The following is a 27,951-nucleotide window of genomic DNA, read 5'->3' on the forward strand; positions in this document are numbered from 1 at the left end:
ATCGTGGCATTATACAATAACTCTGTACTTTTAAATCATCATCGATTCAAAATTTATTATTTATTGCCAAATACAATAATTCATCTGCAACAGCAAATGACATTATTTTTCATTATCGTTAATATTACACAAGTCATACAAACTTCCTATTTGAGAGGAAGCTCGAATGAGAAATCCTTCCCCATAAGCAAATTAAGATTGGATATTTCAACTGTGACAAATCCATCGCAATAACTCTGTACCTTCAAAGCCGTATCTCTGAGCTCTGATACAAAATCTGTAACCAACCTGAATCTTTCCATCATGTTAACTCTTCTGGTCAATCCCAAAATAGTCACCTTGTCAATTATCCACTTGTGATTCAAAGCAAAGTCTTGATTCTTAACCTCCGATGAGATGATCAAGTTATTCCCAACAATTCCACTGTAAAAGTTCACCAAGCTCCAATTTCCCCCCTTTCCCCCTATATCTAAATCTTCTCCACTATCCAAGAAAACTTGTCCACTACTGGTCCCTCCACTGCCGCTGACCACAACCAGCAACTGGAACGGTGTGCTTCTTGCAGCCACAGTTGTCATTGCTTCGCCTTGCATAGGAATTATATTTCCTTCGTGAGCATGCACGTTGATATAATCAGCGGGTGCATCGAGCTTGACACGTCTCCCTTCTTTGACACTCACACAATGCGAATAGTCCAAGAGGTCAAACCAGTTTCCTGCTGGAAAATATGCATCAACAGAAACTGCTCCAGGTTGTAGTACAGGGGACACCAACACTCCCTTACCGAGTAAAAATTGCGAGCTGATGTTATAAGTGTGGACATCCTGTGGAAATGAGAAGAAAATTGGCCGTGCAATAGGCGTTCCTTTGGAATGTGCCTCGTACATCAACGTGTAGAAGTATGGTAATAACCGGTAACGAAGTCCTAATACTTTTCTTGCTGTTGCAGCAACTGAATCCCAGAGGTAGAGTTCTTGGCGGATTGTGTTCTTGTCTGAGTGGTCTCTAGAGAAGGGGTAAAATGCACCTAGCTGGTAAAAAAGTCCGGAATGTCAATTGGTGAAACTAGACGACAGCTTTAATCTCAATTATCAAATTTTGTCTTCCTTTTTTTAAGTGGGACATACCTGAATCCATCGCCGACAAAGTTCTTCAGTTGTGTTTCCTGAGAAACCACATATATCTGCCCCAACCATTGGAGTTCCAAACAGTCCAAAATTTAAGATGCCTGGGATTGAGTATTGCAAGTCGTTCCAAGTCGCAGCATTATCTCCTGTCCAGTGTGCTGTGTACTTGCCAGAACCCACAAAGGTAGATCTACTAAGAACAAATGGCCTTTTGCCAGTTATGTTAACTAAAGCAGCATTAGTGGCTCTGGATTCCAAGAAACCGTAGAGATTATGAATGTTATACTCTGTGATGTTCTTAAAATGCAGAGAAGTTGCTGGTACGGTTCGCTCATTGATGAGACGTTGGTATCCTGCATTGTTGATCCTGTAAGGTGGATCATCGATGGTGGAAGACGGATTGGCAGGTGAGGTTATGAAATTTGATAGCTCATTCATGTCAATCCAAAGGCCATCAACAGGAATAGTTTCATGGAATATTTTTATTTCATTGCTCCAAAAGGTTTCGCTAGAGGGATTCAGAAAGTCAGGGAAGTAGGTTAATCCAGGCCAAACCTTGCCAAGGTATGGAACGCCATTTCTTTTTATGAAGATGTTAGCTTCCATTCCTCTTATGTAGGTAGGATATGTTTCATTTACAGCGATTCCTGCCGTCCACAAAACAATGCAAAATGATACTAAAAATTTATTCATTTACGTACCTGTATCAGCATAGAAAACACAAGAGAAGTCATTTACCAGGATCAAGAATAACCACATATTTCTGTCCATTCTGATGAAGTGCGTCAACAAATTTCTTCATTTTATCTGCAGGGAAATTAATGGGGTCAAGTGTGAAATCTTTGTATCCATCCATGTAATCGATATCTGTCCACATGACTTCTAGAGGAATCTTAGCCCTTGCATAACCAGCAACTACATTTTCAAGATCAGAGACATCCTTGTACCCATACCGGCACTGGTGAAATCCTAGAAAAAGAGACATATCATAGATTTGTTAAAAGAAAATTCATGTCTGGATCAAATTGCTTTAGCTGTAATAATTTCATCAAAATGTAACAGTACCAAAAGACCAGTAAGGCATTGGAGCAGGGCGTCCAATTAGTTGAGTGTATTGCTCCATAACCAATTCCGGCGTCGGCCCCGCAAAGAAATACAAGTCAAGAATCCCGCCAATCACCCTGTAGGTAATCCTATCTCCTGTGTACACAACATCCATACCATTACTATTGAGCAGCAAAACTCCATGAGTCATCCCCTGAGGAGACCTGATATCCATATAAAAAGGGTGGGAACCGTACAAGTTGACATCCAACTGTGAACTTCCAATGTCAGCATTCCAAAGGGTGAATGTCTGATCACGCTGCAGCTTAAAAGAACTTTTCGTATGCTCCCCAATTCCATAAAGATTCGAGCTTTCCGGCGGAAGTGACGAGGAGATCTGGAGATATTGGTCTTTGAAGATGAGGTATGCAGAATCATTGTTGGTTGGGTTTGTGTTGAATAGGGTGTCGGCGGAGGAGCGACGGCTGACGGTGAAGCCGAATGGGGTGGTGTTGTGGAGGCTGAAGATTAGGTCTGAGTCGGGGTGGGAGAGTAGTGCAGGGAACCGGCGGCGAAAGGGCGGAGAACGGTGGTTTTCTGGGAGGAATCGGTGGAAAGGTGGGGTGTATGGATGTCGGGGAAGAACTTCGTCCGGGATTTCCCAACGGGAACGGTTGGCGTCTGTTATTTTGACTCTCAAACGGTCTTTTGTTTCAAAGCTGCCAGCCAGACAGGTAAGAGTTAACGCCGTTGCTTTTGGCCACAAAGATAAAAAGTTTTTTTTTTTTTTTTTTGAAACTAGATAAAAGGTTAAATTATAGAAACAATTATTATAATTTAGATACCAACGGTTATTTATTTATTGATGTATATTATTATTATTATTATTATTATTATTATTATTATTATTATTATTATTATTTCAACATTGACATATAATCTGGCCACTTGTATCAATTGATCCCCGATTTATTTAATTCATAAGAAATAATAGATCTAATTTATTTAAATGTTATTTCAGATTATGTGCCCTACATTAATCTGATTCTATTATTGGTTTTAAAAATATTTTTAATTCACAACTCTTATGAGAACGTTCACGGGTCGGGTCAATTTTGTACAGCTCTTATGTCAGGTACTAGTTTTTAATTAGTTTTTATGACGTGGTAACCCGCAACCGCATTAGTGTTTAATTAATTTTTATGACGTGAGAACCTGTAGCCGCTATTTTTCGGTGCGCACTGGGTAAATCCCGAACTAATACAATAGCCTGCAAACTACGCTAACCAGGTAAACCTATGGGTGTGCAACGGTCGGTCTTGGTTCGGTTTTGCATAATTACGGTTTGGTTTTTCGGCTACGATTTTTTAAATGTCTAATCTGATAACAAAAACATTTAATTACGGTATGTTTCGGTTTTATAGTACTACGATCTGGTTTATACGGTCGATTTTGCGGTTTTAAAAACAAATTCAATCAATTAATTATGTATTATTCTATGAGTTGTAAATTGATAATTTATATAATTTTTCGTTAGGTTTTAAGAGTTTAAAATTATAAAATTTGATAAAAATTGTTTTTATCGCTTTATCAATTAAAGAATTTATACATTAAATTATTTTAAAATGTATACAAATATCTTATAAGAAACTTTTTAGTAAATTTAAAATTAGTTATACAAATTTAATGCATAAAAAATATATACAAATAAATATACAATAATTTATATTTGAATTATTAAAATTATATTCACTTAACAATAGTCTAAATATAAATAAAACATTTATTTTATTAAAGTACGGTTTAAATGATCGGTTTGGTTTTGAAGTACATAAAATCATAACCAAACCATAATAATTTCGGTTTTAAGTTATAAAACCAAAATAATAAATCCGGATAATGGTTCGGTTTGGTTTTCGGTTTCTTTGGTTTGGATTTTCAGTTTTTTTTTTGGTTTTGACCATATTATGCACACCCTTAGGTAAAACACACTAGACAAATCATGTCTGATAAGCTAATCCAAAAAAGTGTTGGTACAAAAAATTAAAGTCATAACCTCTGGCCAAAAGTTCACCTACTCCAATACCCCACCAACGTGGATGACACCCCCTTCGGGGCGTATTAGTTTTTAATTATTATAAAAAGGAAAATTGTACGTGTACATTTATATACACATGTAAAAAATAGTAGGTATTATAGTTTAGTGTTATAAAATTAAAGTATGCCAACTATATCTCTAATAGTTTACGTCATATTTCAACACAAAGTTAGAAATTGGCTGTTATATTGCCCACATTTTATTATTATTTTGACATCTTAATTTTGAAATTTCAAATTATTTGAAAAGAAAAAGTGAAAAATAACTAATATAATTTATTTTCTTTTAACTACTTCTTATGGTTAATATTTTAATCCAAAAAACATTCATTTTGTTTCAATAAATTTATTAGATTTTTTCGAAATTAATTTTAATAAAAAAAATCAACTTTTTCGTCACACAACACGGTGTGTGCAAATACACTAGTTTTGAGAAGATGTTACATGGACTAGTGACTACTATTTTCAATGCTTGGTTATACTCATTACTCGTATGCTAATCTGGGTTGGCCCACTATAGACTAGAAATTAAACTCTCAATTCTCATGGTCTAAATTTTGATAGAATTTTTCTTCCTAGAATTTTTCTTCCTCCCAAATAATAATTAAGAAAATATTAATATATGTATAATCTTCGCGTATACTCCGCATTGCAAAGGACATATATAATCATCCCTGTAGATTATTTTAATCCAAAAACATATTTAAAAAATTAAAAAAAAAAAGAGTTAATTTACGTCGGTCCTTTAATCTATCTTATCTTATAACAATTGCAGACCAATCAATAATCGTTTTAGTACGTCAAAATTTCTTGTTATATTATTATTATCCCAAAATTTAACTCATCTATTCTTTTAAATTAGATCATAAAATGTTGTTGTCAGGCGCGGACCGTGCAAAATTGTAGGGTTCTCAGCATCACATGCAGCGTTGCATGTAATGCTCCAGTCCCATCACTCCCATTCACTAGGTTCTTTTTTTTTAAAAAAAAAAAATTAACTTAAAAAAAATAAAAATTTCAAAAATACGTTGACATGGGGCGTGTGTTAAAAATATTTCAAAACGCTATTGGGAACAATAGACGCTGCTTATGTGACAGCGTCGATTGCCATCACGCTGCTGACACTGGGTTGTCACCTAATTTCCTAGCACGCGTTGATATGATCTATCGCTGCGAATTGAAACGATCGATCACACGTTAATATCTCAATTCCATTGACAAGATTCGCGCATGACATTGAAACATATTTTGACGACATTGAATTGAGCGTGATTCTCGCATTCCATAATGTAGTGTGACGCGTAAATTGTTTTCAAATCTATAAGATAGGAATATTAGATATCATTTTATCAAAATTCCTTTCTCTTAGATCTCTTACGTAAACTTCTTCATTTCTAAAATTTGTGATTTTTTCTAGCTGAAATTTCTTCTTCAAAATGGATAACGTTGATGTGCTTTTATATTTTGATGGTCATGTTATTGTCGAGAATTGATCAATCAAATATAGTATTTCTTATATTAGACTAATTCGAGTATTACGATCTATTACTTTGTTCGATTTGGTTAAAGTTGTGCATAAAATGTTGATGATTGATCCAATGAATTTTACTATGACAAAATACTCATTCATGGAAAAATCATCTTGGCATGAAATTCCAGTCAATCTTGTTGATGCTTTCGCTCTGAAGTTTATAATGCAATATCCCAATATACATATATTGCATTTGTACGTTGAAGCAAATCAAATTGACCATCATATTGGTCATGGTGACGAAAAACCAGATATTTCACATGTCACTGAAAGATTGAGCAATATATACTTGAATCATGAAAGTGGATCGTGAGATCAATATATCATCATCCCGTCCAAACCTGATCCTGAATGTTGGTCAAATACGATACTTGATTAGGAACAAAATGTTGATGCAACAAATTGCAATTCAAAAAGCCAAAATTTTGCACCACATATTGATGTTTCTAGAAGTGATAACGAAGATATTCCTAGAAATGATACTGAACCAGAGATGTCATACGATGAGTCTGAAGAAGAATATAACGATGTTGAAGATGTTAATTATGAACATGTGAATACACATGCAAATATTGATGAGGAGACATCATCTCATCCATCACCTCGTCAAACATTACAGATGAAAGTCGTACCATTCCTTACTAGCAATTCTGATATGCCATCATTTTTCAATAAATATTTTGGAGAAGAGACTCCTGATTCTATCGATGTACCTTTTGGGATGCTAACAATCTACTATAATCCGGAGAGAGGAGAATTATGTGTAAACATTTGTTTAAAGATAAGAATGATCTGATCGCATATGTGAAAGATTATTCAGTTGGAGTTTTCAGGCGTGAGTATCGTGTCGTTGATAGCATACGCATTTTGTGGAAAATACAATGCAGAAATGATTCTTCTACCGTCAGATGTCGTTGGGGTCTTCGAGCTTCTTTCAAGGAGAAAACATGTTATTGGATATAACTAAATATGGCGGGTCTCACACGTGTATATCTACCAACGTCGACATAGACCATCATAATTTGAGTAACGATATGGTTGCAAAGATGTTGGGTATTGTACGATGTGATCCTTCGTACAAGATTAAATATATAATAGAAAATGTGAAAGATAAATATGGATATCAAATCTCGTAAACGAAGGCGTGAAGAAGTTTGAAACGCGCGGTGAAAATTGTTTATGTTACCTTGGGAAGCCCTGTGCGACTACTTTCAAAATATATGCGTGCTCTATCCAAATATAATCTTGGAACAGTTGTCGAGTAGAAGCATCTCAGATCGAACACTGAAGCAGTAAAAACATTGAACTATATTTTTTGGGCATTCAAGTCGTGTACAGATGAGTTTTGGCAATGTCGAAAAAGCATTATTAGTGTCGACGGTACACATTTGTACACAAAATACAAGCATAAAATGTTGATCGTTGTCACTCTGGATGCGAACAATCAGGTGCTACCACTGTCATTTTTCATCGTGGATGAAGAAACATAAGATTCTTGGAAATAGTTTTTGGAGAATATTGGTCAACATTTTGTTTGTGGTGAAAATGATGTATGCCTAATTTCTTATAGGCATAAGAGAATTGTGTGCATTGTTTATGTTTGAGAGACGTGTGCTCAAATTTTAACGCTAAATTCAAAGACGTGCATTTGAAAGATTTATGTTGAGAAGCGGGCAAACAACATAAAATTTGTAAGTTTGACGCAACAATGGAGGCAATCAAAAACAAAAATATTTTAGCACACAACATGTATTTGGCCGAAATTTCGAAGGAAAAATGGAGCATGGCCCATGACGGAGGTTGGCGTCATGGGGTGAAGACGACCAACATGTTTGAGTGCTTAAACAATGTGTTAAAGGAAGCTCATAGACTTCCTATGAAACTCGTAGACTTTCTATATCTAAGATAGCACACTTGACTCTTCTAAGATATGTACAATACTTCATCGAACGTGTGACAAAAGGTCAACATATGGTTCAAAAAAATCAAATTTAGTCAGATTATGCATGTAGGAAATACGAGGAATGGGCAAGAAAATCTAGCGAACATCGTGTTGTCAAATATGATGTACGGTCGCAAACTGCTTCGGCAGCGACCGTGAGAAGACCAAGTTGCGGCCAACATACGCAAGTAGTGAAGTTATCAACTAGTGATTGTTCATGTGGTAAATGTATAATTTTCGGTATCTCATGTTCTCATGCTATTTTCAACGCGAAATGTCACTCGTTAGATCCCACAATTTCAAAGCAAATAAGAGGACAAACACATCGCCAAATATTATTATCGTATGAATCAATTATTGTTTTTATATCTGGATCGTTTTTGTTATAAACTATCCAGTTAAACTGCAAAATAAAAAATTTCAATGTTAGTGAAAAAAATTTAAATGAATTCCATTGTTGCAGAGTTTAAATATTTTAATAGTATACCTTATCATGATTCATATGGTCAAAACAATCTCTTATAATTATAAGAGCATGTGTCGATGAATGAGTGTAACTGAACACATTGTTCCACCTAGAATGAAAAAATATGATTAAAAATCCGAAAAAATTAAGTTATAGTTTATATTATGACAATAATTTTTAAATATTATCGTGCTCTATAGAGAGCAAAATGAATAATTTCATTAGCAGAATTTTGAGACACGATAAGAGATAAGCCATTTTGATCAGAGTTAACACATTTAATCCTGCTACATGCCCATATCTGTCATTAATAATAAATAAAATTAAAAAATGATAATGTGGTCTCAGTTAATCAATATATTATACCTGCAGGATATATAGAGGTCCGATTATTATAGATTTTCATATACGTGTTGCATTACACAACTCACAATATAAGAACGCTAAAACTGCACATCCCCAACTGTAAGATTTGATTTGTCCAATATTCCGGAGTAGTTACAAAATAATGAGTCTAGCAAATCCTCCTTGGTAATCTGAAAGCATTATTCCTCCGATAATCATCATTGCTACACACCGGCTATATTTTACAACATCTATCTCGGAACTATTATCTTCAATAGGTGCAGACATACAATGTTCATATAAAGCGGTCATTGACAAGTGACCACCTTTGAAATGCAATGTTAATGACGTAAATCCCAACAAAATCAGACATATATCTTGTCATTCTTCAAATATGTGTGAAGTATCTATACTAGTTACAAACTCATCATCAATAGACAAACTCCAAAAAATTGAAATATCTTGTAATGTGATAGTTGTTTCACCACATCTAAAATAGAACGTGTGTGTTTCAGGTCAAAATCGTTCAACAATAGTAGTAATCAAATGATTATCATAAAATCAGAACTCACATTGCAAAACTCCATAAAAATATCATATGATTTAAATACATTTTCACACGGTTATGCAAACCACTCTCAATATATAATTTTCAAATAAGATTATCTGATCGTTTGACTCGAACAATATCATCAATAGTTTGTGAAGAAACTATTAATGAAATATGTGTCGCTTGTAAATATAACACACTAGGATCTACTGGTCCTTGATTTTTTGACATTCCGAAAAAATTAGTGATACTCGTTAATAATCAATTATTGTTGACAATCATGTTACTTTTGTGGGGGAAAAAAATTGTTGCGTTTTTGACCAAGTTTGAACGAAAATTGCTTCAAAATGCAACATGATTGTAGTGTTAGTCTCACATTTGAAAAGCACCGATATCAGAATATTAAGCATTTGTTTTGGAGTGGAAGAAGTGCGTATCAAAAGGAAATTATATCACAATATCAAGCGAGGAAAAGTGAAGAGTTCGTAGAAGAAGAAACATGTCATGTTTTTATTTAATTATGATTTATAATTTACTGATGTTTATGTATTTAATTTAGGAAAATTATTTTATTTTACTTTTTGATTTCATAATATTAATTGTTCTATTGATTAACGAGTGTCACTAATTTTTTCAGAATGTCAAAAAATCAAGGAGCAGTAGATCCTAGTGTGTTATATTTACAAGCGACACATATTTCATCAATAGTTTCTCCACAAACTATTGATGATATTGTTCGAGTCAAACGATTAGATAATCTTATTTGGAAATTATATATTGAGAGTGGTTTGCATAGCCGTGTGAAAACGTATTTAAATCATATGGGATTTTATAGAGTTTTGCAATGTGGGTTTTGATTTTATGATAATCATTTGATTACTGCTCTTGTTGAACGATGACGACATGATACACACACGTTACATTTTAGATGTGGTAAAGCAACTATCACATTACAGGATATTTCAATTATTTGAGGTTTGCCTATTGATGGTGAGTCTGTAATTGGTATAGATGTTTCACACATAGTTGAAGAATTACAACATATATGTCTGAACTTGTTGGGATTTACGCCATTAACATCGCATTTCAAAGATGGTCACTTGTCAATGACCGCTTTTATATAAACATTGTATGTCTACACCTATTGAAGATAATAGTTTCGAGATAGATGTTGTAAAATATAGCCGGTGTGTAGCAATGATGATTATCGGAGGAATAATGCTTCCAGATTACCAAAGAGGATTTGCTAGACTCATATTTTTGCAACTACTCCGGAATATTGAACGAATTAAATCTTACAGTTGGGATATGCAGTTTTAACGTTCCTATATCGTGAGTTGTGCAATGCAACAAGTATAGGAAAATATATAATAATCGGGCCTCTATATATCCTGCAGGTATAATATATTAATTAACTGAGACCAAGTCAACATTTTCTAATTTTATTTATTATTAATGACAGATATAGACATGAAGCATGATTAAATGTGTTAACCCTAATCAAAATGGTTTCTCTTATCGTGTCTCAAAATTCGGCTGATGAAATTATTCATTTTTCTCCCTATGGTTCACGGTAATATTTAAAAATTATTATCATAATATAAACTATAACTTAATTTCTCAAGTTTCTAATCATGTTTTTTTTCATTTTAAGTGGAACAATGTGTTCAGTTACACTCATTCACCGACACATGCTCTTAGAATTATAAGAGACTGTTTTGATCTTATGAATCATGATGAGGTATACTACTAAAATATTGAAAATCTACAACAATGGAATTCATTTAATTTTTTTCACCAACATTGAAATTTTTTATTTTGCAGTTTAACTGGATAGTTTACAACAAAAATGATCCAGATGTAGAAACAATAATTGATTCATGCGATAATAATATTTAACGATATGTTTGTCCTCTGATTTGCTTTGAAATTATGGGATCTCTTGCATTGGTGGACGCGACTTGGTCTTCCCTCGGTCGCAGCTGACGTAGTTTGCGATCGTACATCATATTTGACGACACGGTGTTCGCTAGATTTTCTTGCTCATTCCTCGTATTTCCTACATGCATAATCTGACCATAGTTGATTTTTCTGAACCATACGTTGACCTTTTGTCACACGTTTGATGAAGTATATTACACATCTTAGAAGAGCTAAGTGTGCTATCTCAGATATATGAAGTCTACGAGCTTCCTTTAACATATTGTTTAAGCACTCAGACATGTTGGTCGTCTTCACCCCATGGCGTCAACCTCCGTTATGGGTCGGTCATGCTCCATTTCTCCTTCGAAATTCCGGCCAAATACCTGTTGTGTGCTAAAATGTTTTTGTTCTTGATTGCCTCCATTGTTGCGTCAAACTTATAAGTTTGATGTTGTTTGCCCGCTTCCCAACATAAATCTTTCAAATGCATGTCTTTGAATTTAACATTAAAATTTGAGCACACGTGTCTCAAACATAAACAATGCACACCATGGGGAGGTTTAAAATAGGGTAAATCCTCAGCTGCTCGCACAATTCTCTTATGCCTATAAAAAAATTAGGCATACATCATTTTCACCACAAACAACATGTTGACCAATATTCTCCAAAAACTATTTCAAAGAATCTTATGTTTCTTCATCCACGATGACAAATTACAGTGGTAGCACCTGATTGTTCGCATCCAGAGTGACAACGATCAACATTTTATGCTTGTATTTTGGGTACAAATGTGTACCGTCGACACTAATAATGATTTTTTGACATTGCCAAAACTCATCTGTACACGGCTTGAATGCCCAAAAAACATAGTTCAATGTTTTTATTGCTTCAGTGTTCGATCTGAGATGCTTCTACTCGACAACTATTCCAAGATTATATTTGGATAGAGAACGCATATATTTTGGAAGTAGTCGCACAGGGATTCCCAAGGTACCATAAACAATTTCCACCGCGCGTTTCAAACTTCTCCACGCCTTCCTTTACGAGATTTGATATCCATATTTATCTTTCACATTTTCTATTATATATTTAATCTCGTACGAATGATCACATCGTACAATACCTAACAACGTCTTTGTAACCTTATCGTTATTCAAATTATGATGATCTATTTTGACGTTGGTAGATATACACGTGTGAGGCCCGCCATATTTATTTATATCCAATAACAAGTTTTCTCCTTGAAAGAAGCTCAAAGACCCCAACGACATCTGACAGTAGAAGAATCATTTCTGCGTTGTATTTTCCATAAAATGTGTATGCTATCAACGACACGATACTCACGCCTGAAAACTCCGATTGAATAATCTTTCACATATGCGATCAGATCATTCTTATCTTTAAACAACATGTATACACATAATTCTCCTCTCTCCGGATTATAGTATCTTGTTCTCATCCAGAAGGTACACCGATAGAATCAGGAGTTTCTTCTCCGGAATATTTATTGAAAAATGATAGCATATCAGAATTGCTAGAAATAAATGGTACGACTTGCCTCTGTAATGTTTGACGAGGTGGTGGATGAGATGACGCCCCCTCATCAATATTTGCATGTGTATTCGCATGTTCATGATTCACATCTTCAACATCGTTATCATCATCTTCTTCAAACTACTCGTATGACATCTCTGGTTCAGTATCACTTTTAGAAACATCTTCGTTATCACTTCCAGGAACATCAATATGTGGTGCAAAATTGTCTTTCTGAATTTCAATTTGTTGCACCAACATTTTATTCTCAACCAAGTGTCGTATTTGGCCAACATGAAGGATCAGGTTCGGATGGGCCGGTGATATATTGATCCCACGATCCATTTTCATGATTCAAGTATATATTTCTCAATCTTTCAGTGACATGTGGAATACAGGGTTCTTTGTCATCATGACCAACATTGTAGTAGACCGACTCCATTTTACAAGATTAATTGAGTAAAAATAATTAAGCAAGGATTAGAGGCTTAATTTGAAATTAATTGGACAATTTTCGGAATTTTGGCTAAGGGAAGTTCGGAGCGTCCGAACTCAGGATCAGAGCTTCCGATCAGTTCGGAAGCAATGTTGGATATTCAGAGGCTACGTCAGGATCGGAGCTTCCGAAGTAAGATCGGAGCACACTTAAGTCGTGTCAAAGAGTTTGGACACGTAGGAGATCGGATCCTCCGAAGAAGGGATTGGAGCTTCCGATCTGGACCTTCCGCAACGTGGCATTCATACGAGGATCGGAGTTTCCGATCGTTGCCTATAAATAGGCCATCCGAGCTTCATAGTTTTCACACCAATTCCCAACTCTTCTCTCGGTTTTAGGGATTTCCAGGTGATTTCTAGCCTTCTTAGGCTTGGTCCAGGAGATGGCAAGGTGCTTCGGGGTTGCAGCAGAGAGGTGCCCATGTTCTGGGGCAGTCGTCATCAGTAGGCTGACGACGAACGCAAGTATAGCTCTAGATCCTTATAGTAAATAGAGAGTATGATATATATTAGTTAAGGCTTTTAAAATAAGATTATAATGCACGAGTATTTTGCATTGTAGTGTGGACTGTAGGCTTGGACTTAGAGCTGATCTAGCTTGCCTTAGTATATGAGGTACGAAAGTATTATTCGAGATATCCAGATTGAGTATACATGTATTATGTGTTTGCATGTATTATGTAATTGCATGATTTATATGATACAACATGTCATGACTGTATGTTGCATACATGAGCATATTGATCCAGTATCTTTGAGATATCTTGTAGTAGTAGGGCGCTCACCCTACGAGTTGTGGATGGTTGGATACGTAAGTCTTGTGTCAGGTCACCGTTATGATTGGACACTTGTACTAGTATCAGGTCACCATTATTCACTGGGTATATGAGCCACCTCCTAAGGCGACAGCGCAGCGTGCTATATACCCTGAGTCCGGTCTATGAGCTTGTTTCTTGACCTGAGTGTCTTGGTACCCAGTTCACTTGCATACATGCACGTATAATACCGTATACTCATACTCTCGTACTGAGCGTTTTATGCTCATGTCCTGTACTTTGTTTCTGGACACCCTATTCCATGGGACAAGTCTGCGGTTGGATAAGGCGAGTGGTTCCAGGAGGGCTTAGGCATCTGATGACCAGAAGAGATGTTTTGTCTAAGATTTCGGTTGTTATGTTTTCGGGTTGATACATTTTGGATTTCGATATGGTTGTATAACTGTATTTACAGATTCCTCTATTGGGGATTGTATTTTGTTTATGGATTCAACTGTTATTTCTGATTATTTATTTTATTAAGTTAAATGCATGCTTAAACTTCTGATTAGTAGGTGATCACGGTGCGGGTCATTACAAAATTTGATCTTCTTCAACGTACAAATGCAATATATGTATATTGGGGCATTGCATTAAACTCCAGAGCGGCAGCATCAACAAGATTGACTGGAATTTCATGCCAAGATGATTTCTCCATGAATGAGTATTTTGTCAGTAAAATTCATTGGATCAATCATCAACATTTTATGCACAACTTCAACCAAATCGAACAAAGTAATAGATCGTAATACTCGAATTGGTCTAATATAAGGGATACTATATTTGACTGATCAATTCTCGACAATAACATCACCACCAAAATATAAAAACACATCAACGTTATCCATTTCTGAAGAAGAAATACAGATAGAAAAAAACACAAATTTTAGGATTGAATAAGTTTACGTAAGAGATATAGAAGGAATTGATAAAATGATATCGAATCTTCCCCTCTTATAGATTCATGCTCAATTCAATGTCGGCAAAATACGTTTCAGTGTCATGCGTGAATCTTGCCGGTGGAATTGAGATATCAACGTGTGATCGATTGTTTCAATTCACAGTGATCGATCACATCAATGCGTGCTAAATTAGGTGACAACCTAGTGTCTAACGTGATGGCCGTCGACGCTGCCACATAAGCAACATCCGCTTTTTTAAATTTTATTTTATTAAACTTAAATTTTAAAAAAAAAACCCTTAAATTAGACATAAAATAAAGTGTTTAATGAAATAAAATAATAAGATTATCACTTGGCTTATATAAAATATGATCATTATTTTTATTTTCACCAATCACCCCTGTGAAATATTGAAAATGCACATTTCTCCCCTGTAAAATTTTAATAGGCATATTAAACCCTGAACTTTTAAAAAATTAGCACAAGTACACTCGCCCCTTCAGATGAGTTATTGTTGCGCACGCGCCCCTCATGCGACTGGACAAATATTTTGATATTTTTTTTGCACCAAATACTCTTGTGAAATATTAAAAATGCATATTTGACCCATTTGAAAATAATTTTTAAATTTATTCAAACCATAATACACAATTTTTAATAAAATCCAATTATAAATATTTAGAAAACATTTTTTGTTTTATTAATTTTATTTTTTTATTTTAAATGTATTATCATTAATTAATTATTTCTAAAAAAATATTATTATTTTATCCTGTTATTATTATTTTATTAAATTTACTTCGTATTTCCAATTTTTCCATTAAACATGCATTCATAAACAAGTATTTAAATAATTTCAAGTATCAAAATATTGAACCAAACTGATAAATTCAAACATATTGTTTTTTCGATTTAGGACTATATATTATTGAAACAAAATTTAAATTTTTCGAGAATATGCATTGCATAATTTGTAATAAATAATAAAAAAAATAACATGCTTATATAATTCTAAATCGAAAAAGTAACATTCATGAACTTATCATTTGGTTCAATATTTTGGTATTTTTAAATATTTAAATTCTTATCTATTAATCATGTTTAATGGAATTGGTGAAAATAAGAAGTAATTTGATAAATTAATGATAAAGAGATAAAGTAATATTTTTTTAAAAAATAAATAAATTAAAAATTTTAAATTTTAAATTTTAAATTAAAATAAATAAAATTAAAAAGTTTGGTACTTATCATTCACTTATCATTTTGATTTAATATTTTGGTATTTTTAGGTATTTAAATCTCATTTATGAATGCATATTTAATGGAGAAGTTGGAAACAAAAAGAAAGTTTAAGAAAATAATGATAACAAGATAAAATAATAATATTTTTAAGAAAACAATTATATAATCATAATAAATTTAAAATTAAAAATAAAATTAATAAAACGAAAAAATGTTTGCTATATATTTTATAATTAGATTTTAATAAAAATTGTGTATTATGGGTTGAATAGATTTAAAAATTATTTTCACATGAGTCAAATATGCATTTTTAATATTTCACAGGGATATTTGGTGCAAAAAAAAAATCAAAATCTTTGCTCAGTCGCATAAGGGGCGCGTGCGCAACAATCACTCATCTGAAGTGGCGAGTGTGCAAATTTTTTAAAAGGTCAGGGTTTAAGATGCCTATTAAAATTTCATAGAAAAAAAGTGTGCATTTTCAATATTTCACAGGAATTGTTGGTACAAATAATTCCATTATTTTATGCGTATAGCATGTGTGCATAGTTCAATCACGTGTGTGTAAAGTTCACTAGCTTTTATTACCGATAGCCACCAATGGTTAAATGTATGATTTAAGAGCCGGCATACCGGATCAAAATATCGAATTTTTGCATACCGTACAAATATTTTTTCGATATATCTATTTTTTTTCAGTATCTATACGATATCAATATGGATTTTTTTCGTACCAAAATTTTAGAATTTCAGTATCGGTATCGATATGAATTTTTTCATACCAATATTTTTGATACAGTATACCGAAAAACCACCCCTAAATTGATTTTCCCCTTCTCAACTAGGTACACGCAGTCACGCATTAGTTAATTAATCGAATCTTGTATGAGTAATTTCGTCGTTAAAATAAAATCACGATGTGAAATCATATTTCAACTAATTTTAATAAATCTTATGTGTAGAAATTATTTATTTGTCCAAAGTGAAATTAATTAACTCCAACTCATGATAGAAGCAAAATATGATTACCATCACACACACACGCACGCACTCACACGAGCATTTGAAAAACGAACATATGTAGAAGAATAATCCGAGTAATTACCTTGCAGAGAGAGATAAAATTTGAATGTCAGGTCCGAAGACGGAGGTGCTGTTGATTAGCTGAAGCTGAGCATTCATCGATTTTCCCGAGGAATCGTTGGTGACAGATCCAACTTTGTAACCGTATCCGATCACTTGCTCGTTTTTCGGCTCCGAAGATATCGCCGGATTCGAGATCCAAGCACAAATCAAAGTCAACAGCTTAAATCTGAATCCACGATCTGTGCGAAAAATACTACTGGTTCGCCTCTTCGTCTTCATCATCCCTACAGCGATAAATCCAGAGGAGACACTCGCAGAAGAGTGTCGAGCATAAATATCTGAGAGAGAGAGAGGGGTAGATGGATGCTTTATTTTGGCAAGGTACTTGTGGATATGGTATTGGTGGAAACTTTAACGTATAATATATATAACTTTTTTTTTTTGAAACCAATAATATATATAATTTTTAAAATATTTATTTTATAAATTCTTTATTCTAATCAACCGTTTAAATATTTGGTCCCATCTTTTCTATTGTCGTTGGTAGAGGTGCAAACGAATCGACCCGGTTCGTGAGCTTTACGAGCCCGTTCGATATATTTTGATTCGTATCAAGCTTATCGAATTCGAACCGAATTCGAACATGTTCGAACTTTTTTTCGAGCCGAACTCGAGCCAAAATTATTATGTTCGATAGTTCGCGAACTTTAATATTTAATTAATATAATATAATTATATAATAAATATATACATTTCGAATATTTTCGAGTTTTTCGAATCATAATATCCAAGCAATAGTTCACTAATAGGTTCGAATGTTTTCAGCTGAACTCGAATTTCATTTCGAGCCGAGCTCGAGCCAAAATATTTGAAATTATCGAGCTTCGAATCGAGCTCGAACTCGAATATACTCTTATCGAGCCGAATTCGAGCCTTAAAATTTTACCATTATTCGGATCGATTCGGTTCGTTTGCACCCCTAATCGCTGACTTGAGACTTGAGATCAACCGTTTAATATAATATTTCCGAACGGATGTGTCACGTGTTTATATAATTTTTTATTATTATTAATTTGGTATATTAAAATAAAGATGATGTCATAATTGTGAAGCTTAGTCACGAGGAGCCATGGTGCACTTTGATAGATAAAATGAAAAATAAGTTGCAAAGGCAATTTTGAGAAAAAAAAATATTAATATGAAGATAATATCGAAAATAAAAGTTGGTGTTCATTTTTGTCTAGATATTATATATATATATATATATATATATATATATATATATAGTATATATACTAGCTTACAACAGTTTGTGTATGTGCTATAAGTACAAAATAAAGTATAAATATTATGAAATGTTGTGTAATGAATAGCATAAAGTATATATATAATCAAGATTTGGATACCAGATATTGAATAGTAATAAATTGCTAGAAAAATGACTTGTTAAAAAAAACTGCTAGAAAAATGAAAATAAGTTAAGGGATAGCTTTGGGATTTTGAAAGAGCTACACTGTTACATCAAAATAGTTAGTCCAAAATGTTTTTAAATTTAATATATACTAATACGATATGATATACGTGTTGCATGTGATTCGTAAAAGAATTAGAATTTTTTTTTAAATAAATTAAAGTTATCAAATTTTAAAATTTAAATGATAAAAGATCAGAGATATAATTAAAATAAATTTATAAAATATGAAATTGAAAAGATAAATAATATTTTCGATATTATGAAAAAACTTCACAACATACCAAAAATTAGTTAGTATTATCTGTTAAACTTTAACAACAACCACCACCACCACCACAACAACAATAATCTTTACTATATCTTTACTATCTTTACTATATAATAATTGTTAAACACCTTAAAAAAATTGTCATGATCAATTTAATGTTTAGACTGAATTACCCTTACTTAAAAATTGTAATTACGTGCAATTACCAAATCTGATTTCAAAACATTGGCTCCACTTCACCTCAACCAACGTTTCTCAATCTAATCTCATTAACCGTAATCCCTAATCTCATATTTCAAAATTCCTGAGTTGGCCCCACTACACAACCTCAAACCCACGTTTCTCAATGTAATCTCATATTTCAAATTACTTCCTCAGGTTTGTATCTTATCTTCAACCAACTACTAGGTAATGCTCTCTATTTTTTACAAATATTTCCGATTATTCTTCACCAAAAAAGTGAAGAATCCGTTAATTTCAATCTATTTATTTAGTACATTAATATTTTTGTTGTTTTCCTCTTCGCAGATATGTTATACCTTTTATTGAATTTTTTTTCTCATCATTTTGTCGCAGTCGGTAGTTTTCGTCAATTATATTGCTCCACTCATTCGTTTTTTAGGATTCAAACCTTTATTGAATGTTTTTAGTTCATCCCAGGTTTCGCTGCAATCGATTTACTTCGGAACTGGATTTTTATTTTTATTGATTTTCCTTTGCTTACTTTCGTTCCTACACTTTTTCATTTTCCTTATCTATGGAGGATTCAAATCGTTGATTTTCTCTAATTTAATTTTTCTAAAGTTGTAAGTTAGAACACATATTTCTTCTTGAATGAATTTATTGTCGTTTGGATCAAAGATGTTTTGTTACGTGCATCACATTGATTCCATGGAACAAGACAACAAAAATCAAGTTTTTATATATTTTTTTATGTTACACGCGCATGTGCTTATTGACTAGTAATAATAATGGATACTAGTGAGTTGTGCACGTGTTTCGAAAAAAAATAAAGGAAATTTTTTTTTATAATATTAAAAATTGAAAGTTATCTGTTTTTGAAATGATAATGGCAGAAAATAAAATAAAAATGTGGAATAGTAGAAACTTAAGTGATGATAAACGTTAATCAATAGTTAGTATACAATCGCACGTAGGAATATGAATCTTTACAGCGAAAAAAATTGTGAATCCACCCAGCCCTAGTTTACAATTATATGTTCTCCATGCATTATTTAATGCAATTAATATAATTCATTGATTTTTGTAGTTAGACTTTGATCAGAGGCTTCGTCGATACATTTTGTGGCACAATAACACAATAATTGGTATACGAGACGTTTTTCAACTTTTTTTCTAACTTGTGTAAAGACAAATTTTGAGACAAAATTGTTTTTAACAATTCTATGAGAGAGAAAGAGAAGGGGGCAAAAAGAGACAAGAAAAAGGCTAAAGTCTTTCAACAAGTACCAATGTTACCTACATATTTGAGAACATTTACAAAGCAAACAATGAAAAAATAAGACAAGTTAGCCAATATGTAATCATCAATCAGACAGCTGAATCATCCACCAGTTGTGTTGAATGAAATTTTGACAATAACCGAGACTGGGATTTTCACCACATGACCCTTACTACCAAAGAATCTGATTCTTCCATAACTCGCGATCGAGCTGTTCATAGTCGCGTTAAGCACTACAGTTAAGACCTGTTTCTCCCCGCTTGAAATGACAAAATATGAGGGTATCACCTTTACTAAAACTCCAAAAGGAGCTGTCCAACCAACTCTGTACGTCTCGTTCACGTCAACGTTGGTCACGGTACGTTGCATGATGGCAGATTGGTTCAGCTTTGACACCGTGATGGAAGGTAAGTTTAGATTAGCGGCGGTAGTTGTAGACACCCCACAGCTTTCGCCTGTGTAGTTTAGGATTACCGGAGATGATCCGTTTATCCCACAGAGGAACGATACGTAGTCATCATAACCTGCAAAATGCAGCTAGAAAGATTTATTTTTGTAATCTAAAATTGATATTGATGAAACGTATGGAGGAAACACCTTTAATAAAAAGAGCAATACATCAGAAACAGATGGTACAAAACAGTGAAATCGATTATAGAATCGAATATATGTTGTTATTCCAAAAAATGTAGCAGACGGTAGTGTTGCAACTCAAATGTGTAAACTATACATCAACCCGAATGATACATTTCCAAAACTATGCTATATGTGGAGTCATACAACTATACAAGATTGTTTGGGCAATTGACGTACTCCAACACAAGTAACGTTTTCTTTCTTTGCAATAAAACACATATTCCTCACGATAAAATGTAGGGACCATGTAACCATATCCCCATGGTTTTGGGCTAGGCCATATTCAGGATATAAACAGAGTGACTTACTTGCGTCGAAAATAAGACCTGGATTCAAAGCAGCAGTAGGATTAACAAAACCACTCCCCATATCAAAAGGAGTGGCAGGAGATTGATTCAAATCTGGATTAGCATACGCCCGCTGCGCCATTATAGGACCCCCATCTCTGTTGTAAAGAGAAGCTGCTGTTGAAAGGGCGGATCCAATGGCTGCAGGACTGAAAAAGGGAAAATGTTGCTTGATTATTGCTGCAAGTCCAGCAACATGAGGAGCTGCCATGCTTGTTCCGGACATCATAGCAAAGCTTTCGCCTAAAACATTTCACCGTCAATTCCTGTTCAATTGTTGTTTGACAGATATCATAAAGTATCTTTCGAAACAGAAAAATACCTTGAAATTCAATAGAATCTGTGCCACCTGAACTCCAAGCAGCCCATATAGAATTTCCAGGTGCAACAATGTTTGGTTTTAGAATGTCAGCATTCTCGAGGAAATTGTCTTCTGGATCTGGCCCCCTGGCAGAATAATACATAATCTTTGGAGCAGCGTGGCTAAAATTAGCTTTTATTCCACCAGAGATCCGAGCCACGCCCCCGAATTTAACAATTTTGTTTGTAGCTTCATCTCTTTTCAAAGAAGAGTTGTAGTACTGAAGAAAGACCTGCCACATAAATGTTGAGTTTAGTCACCATTTTAGGCCATTTTGTTCATGAATAATATAAAGGATTGCACATTTCAATTTGATGGGCTCGTATCATAGCAGCATGAAACGCATGAAAAGACAAGTACTCACTTTGGAGTCATCTGGAGATGGAATTATAACGCCAGGAATTCTCATTGGGATTGGATTGAGCTGGAAGCCAATCACGTACGGATCCATGTAGAACACAACACCAACTGCACTGAGGTTTTTTGCAGTTTCTAAAGCTCGTTTGACAGTGGCAAGCCCAAGTACAAAGCGAATTGAGTAGCTACATATCAAGAGATTCCCTTGAACAGAGTCAACGTTAAAATTGCTGGCATCTTGGCATTCCCCAGCATACATATCCTTTGCAGCTGTCGAGTCTTTCAATGCATCGATAGCAGAAACCATGGTATACATGACATTTTCATCGGTTCCAGCTGGACAAACCAATTCAAGTGCATAATATCATGTCTGTGATGGGTCCAAACAATGAATAAAAGGTAGTAAAATTTAAAAATAAACCATATAATTTCAAGATTTCAGGGTGGCGAAATTTAATTTTGTGCTATGTGCTATAAAAAAAAACTGTTAAAGATTGGTCCTGTTCCTGGATTAAAAGAGCACTACTACTGGGAGGATGGTTTAATTAGAGGGAGTTAGAATGGTCTTGATTCACTTGGTTAAATAGTTAGACAGTTAGGAGTCGTGACTTCTAGTTGTGATGTAGAATACTGAATCTATAATATATATGTACACACACACACACACACACACACACATATCGTGAATGGTAAGTGATAGATATTTGAGACTCATATTGTAATCTCTCATTTTTCTTCCAAAGAGTGATAGTGAAGTTTTGTGTTGTTGGCTGTCGTGGATGTAGTTTCATTTTGAACCGAACCACAAAAACTTGGTGTTTTTTTCTTTTCTTGCATTGTGTTTGAATTCCAAGTGTTTGATTGTATGCTTACTGATCGAAGATCTTATGACATTGATCTATCACGAATAGATCAAAGTTTTTGGAAATACGTAGGTGAGTTCTTGAGTGCAGTTGATCAATCTAGAAGTAAATCTCATAACAAAAACATATGCATGTATATGGGAAATATTAATGAAGGGTAAAGACTGTATGCCATTACCTATATATTTGACAATCTCAGCGCAAAAGGTTAAGGTGATCGATCATGAGCACATGCTATTAAATGCTTTCAAACTAAATACCAAGAATCTTATTTTACCATTAGTGTAGGTTAAAACGACTTTAATATATGAATTAGCTGGGTTTCAGAAACTTTTAAATGTGATTAATCATAAGAATAGGAGAGTCTATCAAGAACTGAAGAATGCTGACTTACGAGCCAGTCCAACTCCAGGAATTGTGATATTGTTGCCCAGGACTATAGAGTTGCTGTATACCCTATCATGTGCTGCAGCGCCAACAGTGAAGATCCATGGACTAAAGGATGATATGCTCTTGGGTGAGGGTCCAGTATTCCCTGCTGCTTGTACTACAAAGATACCAGCCTTGATAGCTGACAACAAAGCCATATCTATAGGATTAAAGAAAGTGGCAATGCCAGGGGGCCGCCTGTTCGGAGTTATTGACAAGCTTATTATATCCACTCCATCTTGTGCAGCCTACAAACATGAGACATTATTAACTATCAATTTGCAAGCGAGTGGTTATGTACCTGAAGTTACATAGAGGTGAATAGGATACAACATCAAAGGGAAGATGGAACAAAACAACGAACAAGAAACTCAGTCTTCGTGTTCCAGAATGCCAGCAATTATTATTTTCATTAAATTTATTTAAACTAATATGCTCACATCTCACTCCATATGTGCCAGAAAAAGAAGCAAGAAACAAGAAAGTGGTCTTTGTATTCCAGTATGCCAGCTATTATTACTTTTCATTATAAATAAATTCAATATGGGATACTCACATCATGCTCGATATGTGCCTCGAGAATTTCCTTTATTAAAATTACTAGGAAGGGTTACCTGATCTATGGCAGCAACAACATCCGCAGCAAAGCCTCCAAATCTTTTGTATAATGCCTTATAAACAGCAATACTACAAAATTAATAAATAAAGCAGATTGTAAAGGACTGGGGAATTAAGTGTAAGCAGGTTGGGACAAGAACTTAATAATAGTTTGTTAAAGCTGCTGCTCCATAAATGAGAAACTTGAGAACAGAACATGACGGTAGATCAATTAGTTTGTTTCATCTATATATGACTCCAAAAAGAATATTGATAACTCTCGTGGTGAAAAACAGGTAAAAAGTTGATTTAGACTCCTTACTGAGAACGAGGAGCCATGCCACTGGCATTTCCAAAGTGATGTCCAGCTACCACCACAGGAATCCCATGATTTCCTGATGCAATAGCAGCCGTGTGCCTGTAAGAAATTGCCTTATTATGTGCTAAAATATTTCCTCAAATCATAATGCCAGTTTTTTATCAAGTCGGTTACACTCACGTCCCATGTCCATCACCATCATAGGGTGATGCATAGTCCTGAGTGGCATTAAATATCCCTCTGGTAATGGCGGATGCTGCAAAATGACGAGCACCAATCAGTTTCCTGTTGCAAGATCCAGATGGGAAGTCTCGTGTGACTTCACAAATTCCAGAAAAATGCTTGGGAACCGGATATGGGTTCGTAGGTGTATCATCAGAGAAGCTGGGGTGTGTGGGATCAATTCCAGTGTCGACTAATCCAATCACAAGTCCTTCCCCTGCCATTTCAAAACCACCTTCTTGAGCCCATGCTCCTTGAGGTAGACCAAGAAACTGTGGCGTATGAGTGGTGGTGGTTCTGACTGAAAAATCCATAACCACATTCAACACTTCCCTTCTCCTTGAAATTTTGTCAGCCTTCAAAACCGGTTTGAGAATGTAAGAATCAAGAAAACAAAAAGAGAGAAAGTCTGATACACTTCCGAAAATATTGGACAATAGAGGCAATGAAGATACAAAGTCACTGATACTAACCTGATGTGGAGTGACAAGCACTGCAAATCCATTGATTAGATAGTGGTAGGTGTACACTTTTAGATACTTTTCACCCCTTAATGTTTTTTTCAATAGAGAATCGTGTAGCCCCGCTATGTATGATCCATTGTGCCAATTTATTCTCGTCGTAATCCTGATGCCAGTAAAATACTAACAAGTCAATTTGGCACAGAGATGCAACAAATGTATATAATCATTAAACAAACAAAACAATCATTTTTTCTCAATAATTCCCTCCCCCACATCATACTTAGCTTTACTAGAACAAAAGATTTACGAGTTTTATTCCAAAGGTCTGAATACAATACTCGGTTACAAGATTCTAAAACATCACATCAACCTTCAACATCCACATATAAGAACCGTAACTGAATGCACAGTTTAAATTCCATCCTCTTCTTGAGAATTCAAAAAACCAAACACAAAGAACACCCCAATTGTTTCAACTTTCAAAATGAACAAAAAATCATATTCAAGAAATGGGATTCGGTAACAATTTCCTAATACAACCATAATACCGCAAATTTTCTAGAAACCAAGAGCAAGGAATAAAAACAAATGAAAGATACGTCGTATAGAAGTACACGTGCAAAAAAAGTTCCAAACAAGAAATTAACTGCTCACACTTGTCATTACCTTAAAAAAACCAAATAAGCCAAATTACTAGTACAGACGATTGGAAGGAAGAGAAAAAAAACGAACCTTGGCGTATCCAATCCATTCGTTCTCCGAGATCCATTGTTTTTAATATACGGACCCTGGTTCACTCTAAGCTCACTACAGTAATGAGAGGTGGGGGCATGTTTCAGAGTAACAATATACACAGCAGGAAGTGCATCTCCACTGTTTTGAGCATAATTGCAGCTTACAAAGATCACCAAACTGAACATCACCAACATGAATCCACTTCCGCAAACACACCCCATTTCAGAGGAAACAAACATTTTTCAAGAATACCAGTAAAATAGAAATAAAAAAGGGATCTTTCCACCAGTAGAAGGTACAAGCTTTATTTCACGAAGTTCAACCATCCATTTCCACTACAACTCTGGTTTCAGCACAAGCTTCCCTCTCAGGCTAGAACTGTTATTTCTATTTCTGAGGTACAAAACTTTCTTCAATGATTACAACCACCCATATGAAATGGACCACAATCTTCTGCTTTCTTTTTCAGGTACCCAGAAAAATAAACTAAATGCAGCAGAGTGGAGGACACTCACAAAGCATTAAACCCTTTGAACTAACCACTCTCAAATGTAGAAAGAAGCTCCAAAACCCCATTAACTTCTCCCCATACCTCCTTATTTACAAGAAAAAAGTTTCATCACAGGTCGTCTCGCCATAAAGAAAGTTTCTTGCTCTCCTTTTGACTATACGGTACCAGTACTGCTGCAAATCATGGACCAAGAATCACTTGTCCCATTCATACGTATGTATGTGTGTTGGAGCAAGTCAGATTTCTGCAACTTTCTTGGGTGGTGAGTACAAAGGAGGTTTTGTTTATAAGGGGCGTGTTGAGTGAGGCAAGATGGAGATTGGAGAGAATTGGGAACGTTATTTTGGTATTATTACTCGTTTTGACTCGTAATGGTACTGGGTTTTATGCACTGTCGTGGACACGCATGACTGTCGAAGAAACATGCCAAACTAATTAAAAACAAGCCAAACCCTCCTAGCTTAGTCTTGAATCGATATAATAATAAACTAGGATTATGATATTAAAAGATTTTGCATTAACACCTACTTTTTGACTTCTTTCTACCCTACACCGAGACTACTAAATCATCCATTTGGAGTGATAGAATTTACTTTCAGAGTGTTCTTAGATTTGGAAAAATAATATTTTTCATGAGATCGAATCTCGAAAAATTCATTTATGAAACGGTATCACACTATTTTTTTTTGCATGATAATTGATTTATTACAAGATTGAGTGATTGGTGACATGAATGTGAAAAAAAGAATTAAGGGAGATCCTTATGGGGCGGACCCAGTCATTCTTTTTGGCCCTTTTTTTGTTTTTACCATGATTAAGATAGTAGTGGGGGTGGGTGGTGGGTCATCCCTCCCAACGTTCCAATTCTTTTGTTATTACTGCAAGAGAAAAAAGTGCCATGTGAGTAGTGAATCCTTTTGGTTGTATTCATTCTTCTGTCAGTATTTATATAAGTGCTTTCTTTAACCTTTACTTATATTCTAAATAAATGTTTAAGTCATTTTGTATTGGCATTTTTCAGTCTCGAAGAGAATTGCATCGCACGAAACACTCCTTGAATTAGAAATTGAGTCGGAATTTTGGTTCAGTGTAGGCAATAATATATTATTAATAAATAAAACAAAGATATTTTCGATTGTAAAAAATGCACAAAATTTAAAAACAACTTAATAATTAATGAACATCGAAGGAAAGAGAAAAATCTAAAATTTGGTGAAATTCTGGATTTAGTAAATATTTTGTGATATCAAACAAGTAATATCAATTGGAATTGTTGTTAACCAAAACGAACAAGTACATTCAACATAAAGTTATATATTGTGTACCTATATAATAATAACTAATATGTAAATATTTGAATCTAAAATTTGGGTTAAAAATATAAAAATAAAATATTATTGTTTTTTAGGTCCAGTTTGAATAGCTAAACCTGAACTAGTAATAACATATAAAAACTTAAAATTTTGAATCTAAAAATTATATATAATATATATCTATGTATGTGCTTTGCACCTATATATATCTACATTTTTTTCGGCGTTGTCCACAAACTAAGCCTTAGCTAGCTCTGTCGTATAAATAATGTGATTGAAGTTGGAAAACAATTAGGAGATATTTTTTTATAGATAATCATCGACCCTTTTGGACGGTAGCGATGTTGTGTAAAGAAATATGTGTGAACTTAGGTACACTGTCTTGTGTATAAATTCATCACAAGACTATCAATTATAAAAGTTCATCTTTTTGTTGAAAAAGGGAAATATAATGATATGATTTGGAGAATATGTGAGTAATAATGATTTCATGTT

At 34.2% G+C, this 27,951-nt stretch overlaps 2 protein-coding genes across 2 annotated transcripts; both read right to left on the reverse strand.

The window, feature by feature from the left end:
- Positions 1-43: 43 nt before the first annotated feature.
- On the reverse strand, positions 44-17,478 carry LOC140891628 (alpha-glucosidase). Its single transcript, XM_073300216.1, has 5 exons — positions 17,118-17,478; positions 2,193-2,890; positions 1,866-2,096; positions 1,128-1,774; positions 44-1,031 (listed from the first exon to the last, which is right to left on the reverse strand). The coding sequence occupies exons 1-5, from the start codon at positions 17,378-17,380 to the stop codon at positions 147-149; spliced, it is 2,724 nt and encodes a 907-aa protein (XP_073156317.1). The 5' UTR covers positions 17,381-17,478; the 3' UTR covers positions 44-146.
- Positions 17,479-20,287: 2,809 nt separating this feature from the next.
- LOC140887404 (subtilisin-like protease SBT2.2) lies at positions 20,288-26,569 on the reverse strand. The gene is made up of 10 exons (XM_073294632.1): positions 25,630-26,569; positions 24,907-25,060; positions 24,392-24,789; positions 24,215-24,310; positions 23,910-23,982; positions 23,261-23,543; positions 22,011-22,339; positions 21,608-21,878; positions 21,247-21,528; positions 20,288-20,826 (listed from the first exon to the last, which is right to left on the reverse strand). Exons 1-10 carry the CDS (start codon positions 25,869-25,871, stop codon positions 20,405-20,407), a joined length of 2,550 nt encoding a protein of 849 aa, XP_073150733.1. The 5' UTR covers positions 25,872-26,569; the 3' UTR covers positions 20,288-20,404.
- Positions 26,570-27,951: the final 1,382 nt, after the last annotated feature.

Source organism: Henckelia pumila, chromosome 3, assembly GCF_033568475.1.
Source record: "Henckelia pumila isolate YLH828 chromosome 3, ASM3356847v2, whole genome shotgun sequence".
In the NCBI taxonomy this organism is placed as follows: Eukaryota; Viridiplantae; Streptophyta; class Magnoliopsida; order Lamiales; family Gesneriaceae; genus Henckelia; species Henckelia pumila.

Excerpts from the sequence above, each read along its gene's own strand:
- LOC140887404 (XM_073294632.1), bottom strand. The coding sequence starts at position 25,871 with ATGTTTGTTTCCTCTGAAATGGGGTGTGTTTGCGGAAGTGGATTCATG. Across the intron at positions 23,983-24,214 it reads GGCATGGCTCCTCGTTCTCA|TATTGCTGTTTATAAGGCAT; the intron begins GTAAGGAGTCTA and ends TTAATTTTGTAG. Across the intron at positions 23,544-23,909 it reads TTGTTGCTGCCATAGATCAG|GCTGCACAAGATGGAGTGGA; the intron begins GTAACCCTTCCT and ends TCATGTTTGTAG.
- LOC140891628 (XM_073300216.1), bottom strand. The coding sequence starts at position 17,380 with ATGATGAAGACGAAGAGGCGAACCAGTAGTATTTTTCGCACAGATCGT. Across the intron at positions 2,097-2,192 it reads AATGCCTTACTGGTCTTTTG|GATTTCACCAGTGCCGGTAT; the intron begins GTACTGTTACAT and ends CTCTTTTTCTAG. Across the intron at positions 1,032-1,127 it reads TTTGTCGGCGATGGATTCAG|CTAGGTGCATTTTACCCCTT; the intron begins GTATGTCCCACT and ends CTTTTTTACCAG.